Source organism: Rhamphochromis sp. 'chilingali' (assembly GCF_963969265.1).
Source record: "Rhamphochromis sp. 'chilingali' genome assembly, chromosome: 5".
Classification (NCBI taxonomy): domain Eukaryota; kingdom Metazoa; phylum Chordata; class Actinopteri; order Cichliformes; family Cichlidae; genus Rhamphochromis; species Rhamphochromis sp. 'chilingali'.
The window spans coordinates 35536172-35544416 of NC_137932.1; the positions used below are offsets into that span (position 1 = coordinate 35536172).

Here is an 8245-nt window from a genome sequence, read left to right on the forward strand (position 1 = left end):
ATGATCGAATCCGCCAAGGCAGCACCGCATAGACTACAAGATCTTCTGTTTGCTAATTTTCCCACCAATACGCTCTACAACAACAACGAATTCGGACCTATTATTGCCAACTCTATACAGGTATGGAGGAAGATAGAAAGGTGGCTGGGTGCTCCAGTTAAATTTTGTAAAAGCTCACCACTCTGGCATAATTTAAAGTTACTATGTGGCAGCCGACCATTTGTTCAACCCTCTCGGTTCTCACTCGGGATAAACCTTTTTGATGATCTATTCAACGCCCAAGGCCTTTGCTCATTTCAGGACTTAAGGACACGTTTTTCTCTTCCTGCATCTTCTTACTTTGTATATCTGCAGCTCAGATCAGCTTTCAAAGCATGTGGTGTCCCCTGGGACTCTCCTCTTCCCTCTCATCCCATGTTGGACTGGATCCTGCCTAAATCTGGCAGACCCTCTGTTTCCAAAATCTACAACAAATTAGCCGAACATGGTATGAAGTCCCTGCCTATTGAATCTATTTGGGTCAGGGAACTGGGAGAACTACAGGTTAATATAGACTGGGATACAGTGTGGTCTAATCTGAGTTTGACTTCTAAGAACCTGGCGCATCCATTAATTCATTTCAAAACCATACACAGAACATACATTACACCCTATAGGAGGTTCCAGATGAAACTACAGGCTACGTATTACTGTCACATCTGCAATGATTCATCACCTGGCATGTTTTTGCACATGTTTTGGGACTGTCCTGTGGTATCCGATTTTTGGGTCTTTGTGAACTCTGTGTTATCTGAGGTGCTGGAAGTTTTTTATGTTCCCAATCCTGGTCTTTGTCTCCTTAATGATACCTCTGAAATCTCCTTAAAACAAATGCAATGCAAAATGTTGTTCGCTGGATTCACATCCGCAAAGAAGACTATTACAAAGCAATGGTTCTGTCCTGACATTTGTATGGAATCATTCTGTAGACGATGTCTTATCCGTGTTATTGGTTTTGAACATACCACAGCAAAATTAAATAAAGCTCGACCCACGACTGTTGATGCTTGGAAAATCTTCTCATCCAGAGTTATCTCCTGGAAGAGGCAATAATTGGTTTTAACTTTGTGTTTTTTGTGTCTTTTCTTTGCTGTCCCTATGCCTTGTTTGCTAATGTTTGCTTTGCTACTGCAGTTTACAGTTGTGCTGTATATGTCTGTACACCCCCCCCAACCCCGTTTTAAATCAATAAAATGTTGATCACAAAAAAAAAAAAAAAAACTGCTAGCAAAATTCCAGGGAGCTGGCAAGATGGACTTTTGGCCATTTACAATAGAAATGTGCTTAGAAAGGCTCATTCTATTATTAATTGTGTGAACCATCCACTTCACAGTGAGTTTGAGTTGTTGCCTTCCGGCCGCCGTTTTAGAGTACCTCCAAGGAGGACTAAAAGACTCCAGGTCTCTTTTATCCCTACTGGGTCTTGTCTCCTTAATGGTAAGGGAGCGACCGTGGCTCAGGGGGTTGGGAATCGCAGCTGTAACCGGAAGGTTACAGATGCGATCCCTGGGCTCTCTGTCCTGGTCGTTGTGTCCTTGGGCAAGACACTTTACCCTACTTGCCTACTGGTGTTGGCCAGAGGGGCCGATGGCGCGATATGGCAGCCTCGCTTCTGTCAGTCTGCCACAGGGCAGCTGTGGCTACAACCGTAGCTGCCTCCACCAGTGTGTGAATGTGAGAGTGAATGAATAGTGGTATTGTAAAGCGCTTTGGGTGCCTTGAAAAGCGCTATATAAATCCAATCCATTATTATTATTATTATTATTAAATAATTGTCCTTGAACTTTCTATCATTATTATTGTTGTTATTATTTTATAGTATTGTTCTGTTTATTTTTATCCTGCTGCTAAACTAATTTCCCCTTGTGGGACAATAAAGAAATTGAATTGAATTGAAATTGAATTGAATAAGCTAATATCCATCATGAACAACACCTCCCACCCCCCTGCATGAGACTGTACGAGCACTGAGCAGCTCGTTCAGCAGGAGACTTTTTCACCCACAATGCAGGAAGGAGCGCTACCGCAGCTCATTCTTAATTGCGATAGCAGTAGTTGTAGATTAGTAAACGTAGCATCAGCACCAAAATGCACTTGAACAAAGTAACTTGTCTATCCTTTATCCTTCCAAGGATGCAGCCCAGCCCCCGAGTTTGGACACAGCCCTTATAATCAGCTCACAGCTCAACTGTCAATAAAGTTTGTAAAACCTTTTGACGTTTGTACGTTGTGCGCATGCGCCCTCGCACAGTACTGCAGAGGGCTCGAGCAGCTACAGGAATGTCGGTTATTTCAAACACTGACTCAGTAGGTCCCTGGACTCGAGCTTCTGTTGGGGAAATGGTAGTTTTTGCGCTCTGTGAATGAAACCGTGTAAGGTTCAGGGAATTTATATCACTCGGGTTGCCATGGCCTCTTTAACCGTCACTTCGGAGGCTCGGAGCGTCGAGAAGCATCGAAAGTCCTTCTCGCTGCTCTTCTACCGGGCCGTGCGGGACCTAAAGCCGGTCTGGATGTTGGAGGACATGCGGACGATGGAAACTTTTTACTTGGACGAGGACTCTGGCCAGAGGATTTACAGCCCGTCGGAGGCGTTGCTGTACGCTATAGTTCATGACCACCAGGCGTACGCTCAGTACCTCCTCAGCCGATACACGGATGAAGCGCTAGCAAAACCCGGGGAGCGCTTCTGCCCCTGCCCGTCCTCCGCGCCTCACCTCGCTATGGCTGTTCGCTACGACAGACGCTACATTCTCTGCCTCATCTTACAAGAAACCCACCGTATAGCCATTACCCCGTCCTACACGGACCGAGCCGGGTGTTTTCACATCGAGGACGGAAGAACCCCGCTACATCTGGCTTGCGAGCTTCTGCGTCCCGAGGCGGTCATCTTGCTCCTGGGGAGCGGGGCGTCCCCGTACGCCCAAGACCACAACGGCCTGACCCCGCTGGACATTACTTTGGAAAAGCTCAGAGACTCCACGGTGGTCAGAAGTGGGGAGAAAAGGCGGTGTCTGGACAACCTGCTCCTGTTTATGCCAAAAGTTCGCTTCAAAATGAAGGAAGCTCTGGTTGGAGAATCGGAGCGCTGGAGCAAGATGCTAGGCGAGGAGACCTACCTTTACCTGTCGGGAAGGAGCCCGGCGCCGTTGGTTCTCAGCGCCATGCAGACTGTTCTGCAGCAGCTGAGCCCTGCCAGCTTTCCGGACAGCCTACTCGAGCTGCCCATTCCCTCCTCCCTCAAACCACCGGGACTGCCTGTGAGCCAGCGGGACAGGCAGAGGGTGGTGTAGCATCAGTGACACATGCATGCCCTGTTTGGATACTGCTGTTTTAGCATGCTGTGTGTGAGCATTTGAAGATCCTGTATGGCTATTATAGGCCTGAACAGATAAAACACTAACAGTCAGGGAACAAATAGACTAAATTAATGTGATCTAATGATGCAACATAAGCCACGCTGATTCCACCGGAAGGAATAAAAAAGCCATACTGTAGCGTTTCACATTGATTCAGGTGCCATGAATCATTTATGTGTCTATGAAATGTTGTATCTAGTAATGATACAAGTGTATTGTATCAAAAGGACGGACAGACACTAATACTGACCTGTGTTACTGATTAATTTAATTTATTAAAATTATAGTATTTATCAGCAACATAAAGTAGTCATAAGAAAATGATCAGGTGACTTGAAAACATTTTGGATCTCTGTCTTTGAATAAATAAAAATTTAAGTGACTGTCTTCCTGGGCCTTCATTGACAGAACATGTTTGTTGCTAATGGAAATGAAGAAGGGGGTGCATACTGTAAGGAATCTAAGGAGCTTGGAAAGGAAGAAGCTTCTCCAGTTCTGAAGAAACTGAACTGGAGAAGCTTCAAGAGGTGAAACATCGTCAAGAAACTTAAAGAAGTCTAGTTGCTTTTCTTTCCAAGCTCCTTGTTTTACTATAGCCTGGGTGATTGAGAACCTACACAGACAGTAAGTTAAATATAATTATTAGTATAACAATGATTATTAAAATTAAAGATTTTAATATTTAGTAGTATTCGGTTTGAAAAGGTTTTCTGAAACTTCACTTGTTGGTACACAGAAGGTCTGATGCAGTTTGTAGATAAGGAACAAATTCAGCCTACACTCTAACAAATGAAACATGGGGTTTTTAAAAATTAATTCTTAGTTTTATGTTCAATATACTTAAAATTGTTAATCTTATGGGTGTAATTAATATTTTTAAATTTGATTTAATTAATTCTATACCGTTTTAATGTTAAATAATATTGATATTTCCAATTTATTGAACACATTTAATTAAATCCAAAGAGCCCTTTCCACATCCTTTCGGAGCATGCGCAGAGAATGAAAAAACTGAATGAAAGAACTCTGAATGACCTATTAAATAAAAGTGTAATATCTTTGACACCTAGCGATACAAACGATGATTTTACCAGCACAAACCGACAAACGGAGCACTAACCACCCAGTATACTTGATTTTATTTTTGGGGGCAAGTGGGTCACGTTCACAGAGTGGGCTGTTCCGGTATATAATGGTAAACGTGCTCACAGGAACAGATTTATGAAATGAGTAATAGAAATTTTGGAGCATTTGAAATTTAACTTGTATTATTAATACATTTTAAAAGAAATAGGAGTGTTCTTAAGTTTAGACCATCTCTGTGCTACCCCTTTGCATGTGTCTCACTGTAAACGATTAATTTTTTCTGTTTTTCTTTTTCTCTCAGGTTGCTGGTTGTGGAATTTGGAGCTGCGGAGATTTGAGCTGTGCTCCAAAAGTTCATGTTGAAGGTACCTAATGCTTGCATATTATTTACTTTTTCCTTAATACGCAATTTTACATTTTGAATTCTCTTATTTGGTCTTTTAGGTTATCACCACAGTTCCACTGCTGTCCACATTCATGAGCAGTCTTGACCAGTACTCTGACCAGTTGATGAAGATTCTACGAAAAAAAGGAGGGGAAACAGCGCGGCGGATCACAGCAGCATTGTCTACAATTCACAGGTATTCTGTCTTGTTATAATGTTCTGTAACTAATAGATTAGTTGCAGGTTGATCTCAGGTCTGGTTATTAACCTGTATTTTTAACTTTCTTGGGTCATTTTATGCTTGTTCTCTCCTGCGTTATACTTCTCATCTCGCTTTTGGCTTATATTCTGGACTTGGTCCTGACACAAAGCAGAACTAAGTAACTCATGCCCCTAGAGGCCATAAGTGCCGCTGCTGGCATTGTAGCTTTTTTCTTTTCTTTTTTTTGTTACTCATTAATTGTCCAAAGGAATAATTAGCTACACTGAGAAAAGACAAAGGCAGACAACATTTCACATTTCGCCACAACTCAGTGACACAATAGATTATTTTTTTTCACTCAAACTTGGTATAAATACTGCAAATGTGGTGGTAGCCCGCATACCTCATATTAACGTGACAGTGTGTAGTTTTTGTCATTAATTTTTGGAAATCTCTATCAAAATGTTTTTGATTCCTTTGAACAGCACTCCTATGCAACAACACTTTTCGGGTGGTACACCACGCTAAAGCTGCATTTTCCGCGACCCAATGTATCGCAATCAGTGTAATTGGACTCATAACTTATAATCTTTATGGGAATGAATTGGTAAGCTTCTCATTCTCTAACACAAAATACTACTTGCTTGCAAAAAGCATGTTTAAAATTACTTAGAAACAATTATGAATTGGTTAAACAACAATAAAAATTGACTTAAGTTCTGTGGGGGTCTCTAAAAACTTCAAAAAAGTAATTGCGCTGCATGTGTTGTTTTGTTTAGAGTTCCCGAATCGAAGTGAAGCGTGAATGCATCCTTAAAGCTGTGATTATATACCTGAATGAGAACCCTGAAAATCTCATCAAAGAGTACATGGTAAGTTTATTTTTAAAGGGATATTCCACCCCTCAGTAAAATTTTGACTGTCATAATTCCCAGAGTTTTGTAAGTTGAAAAATGTATTTTCTAAACAAGCCCAGGCATTCTCCTGTTCTGGCAGCAATCAGTTTTCTTTAAATTAGCTTACAACAATAAAGTGCATGGGAAATACTAGGATTTTGTTTCCATTCACTTACATTGTTTTATGCAAAACTAAAGAAAATGACCCTGGTCAGCAGAATATTGATAATATTATTAATGTATACTCCTTCTGCCCTCTGTCCATGTTTCATGTATCTTCTTCTTGGTCTTTATTGGTGATTGTCTTAAATCCACATTTTTCTTTGGTCTGTTCTCCTCAGTCTCATTCAGGGATATGTGTAATTAGGATAGTGTGGACCATTTGAACTAAAATGCAGTGAATAGATAGATGATGCAATGACCAAAATACAACAGATTTAAAATATTTCTGTCCTTTTCAGGATTTCAACGTGATGGAAGCTGAAGAGCTTGAGAGGATGGATTTGGCGTGTTTATAAAATAATCCATGAAGGAGCACAGCCTGATGACTCCCTTGAAGATGTTGGCATCATTATCGAGAGATGCACCGTCTTGCAGGATCTTCACGATGTGGCGAGCGGGTGTGCACTTTTGTTTGGGCTAATTTACTGCCTCAATCTGAGTTACCCAAAGCCACTTCGCATTTGAGTTCTTCCAGAAGGTGCTCATGGGACTGGAAGACAAAAAACTGTCTAACAAAATACAAGTGCTGAAGAACAAACTCTGCCAAAAGGAGACGCAATGACTCTTCTAGATCGAAATGTCTCCCAAAATAAGTGCTCTGTTTCACTGTTTAAAAGTTCATAAATATATATATGTTGATCTTTGTTTGTAAATATTTTGTCATAGCTTTAATATTTAAGAGATTTACTGAATGCCATTTTTCTTTTGATTGTGGAAAAGAAAACATAATTCAGAAACTTGAGTTTTTGGAACTGGGGACAAAATTACGCAGATGGATATATTTCCTTGTTTCACAACATTTTCTTCAGTTTGAGTTGCTGTGGTAATTCTGCAGACTGTAGCCATTGCAGACCTACAACTGTAGATCCTGAAATCATTCTGTCAGGTTTGACATCCTACTCCTCACTACACTGTCACTTAGTTGAAACTGGAAAGTTGTTTCAGATGTTTACATTTTATTTTACACACTTCATTTAATGTTGCATTATGCAGTGTTGTTTCCCTGTTTAAGCTTTGCCTCGTTGAAGGCTTTTGTTCAAGTTGTTAAAGCAACACAATTTTTTTTTTTTGTATTTACACTTCATATTAGTTCTCGTGTACCAGGTTTCCATTGTAGGTCAAGGATCTTGAGTGTTATAAATGTTAAAGTGTATGTGCAAACAAATGTGAAAAGGTTCTAAGGTTGTCACCTGTACTCAAGTTAAGTACTGGATTTTTGGTCTTAGCATTTAATTAAGAATATTTTGAGATTTGCTATATGCATTTTTTAATTGTAAAATTTATTATATAATAGAAAACTTATAATTCTGAATCAGATTTTTGTAACTGGGGACTAAATCGTTTTTACCTTTGTGTCACTTAAGTATTTTCTGTAATTGCATTATACAGTGATTTTTAAGTTGCTGTGGTAAATCTGCAGATCTGACTATAATCACAAGTTGTATTGAATTTGACATCTTACGGCACACTACAATGTCACTTTGTTGAAACTCGAAAGTTGTTTCCAATGTTTAAATTTTGGTCATGCACTTTAAGCATTTAATATTGCCTTATGCAGTGTTGTTCCCTGTCGAAGCTTTGCCTTGTTAAGGCTCACCGTAAATAAAGTTGTTGATGCAGCACCCTTTTTTTGCATTTACACTTTATGTAAGCTTTGGTGTAAGAGTTTTCTATTGAAGTGCAAGGATCTTGAATGTTATAAATGGTAACGTGTGAGCAAGTGTAAAAAGGTTTTTGAGTTGTCACCTGTACTCTGTAGTTAAGTGTTAGACCTTTGCTGAAGACCTCTGAAAGGTCCAAACACCTAATTACAATGTATAGATGACAACTCAGGAACCTTTCTAGACTTGTTTTGTTGATACCTAAACATTTACCATATAGATGAAACTATTAATTAAATCATAATTAAGCAAATTAATTAGGTCCAAAACTCAATCTAAATGGTGCCATTAAATTCAAATTAATATTGTCAATTGAACCTAAAGCAATACAGTTAATAAAATTAACAAAGTATTTAAATTCTATTTAATGGTGTTAAATAGTAACAATGAAAGGA

The 8245-nt window shown here is 39.7% G+C and overlaps 1 protein-coding gene across 9 annotated transcripts in view; it reads left to right on the plus strand.

Annotated features, from left to right (window-relative positions):
* The window catches only part of LOC308397554 (ankyrin repeat domain-containing protein 9), a 37207-nt gene extending 29190 nt beyond the window's left edge, over nt 1-8017 (plus strand). For 2 of the 9 annotated variants that reach the window (XR_013971805.1, XR_013971808.1), the window contains 4 exons: nt 4786-4849; nt 4929-5065; nt 5851-5943; nt 6429-8017. Coding sequence is in view for 2 of the 9 variants with exons in the window: in XM_080883518.1 (XP_080739644.1) it covers nt 2403-3332 (930 nt within the window). In the remaining 7 variants the exon portion in view is untranslated. Of the gene's footprint in view, nt 1-2266; nt 4850-4928; nt 5066-5556; nt 5679-5850; nt 5944-6428 lie in introns of those variants that run through there. The other 7 variants (XR_013971806.1, XR_013971809.1, XM_080883518.1 and 4 more) reach the window with 6 other exon arrangements.
* The last annotated feature ends 228 nt before the right edge of the window (nt 8018-8245 follow it).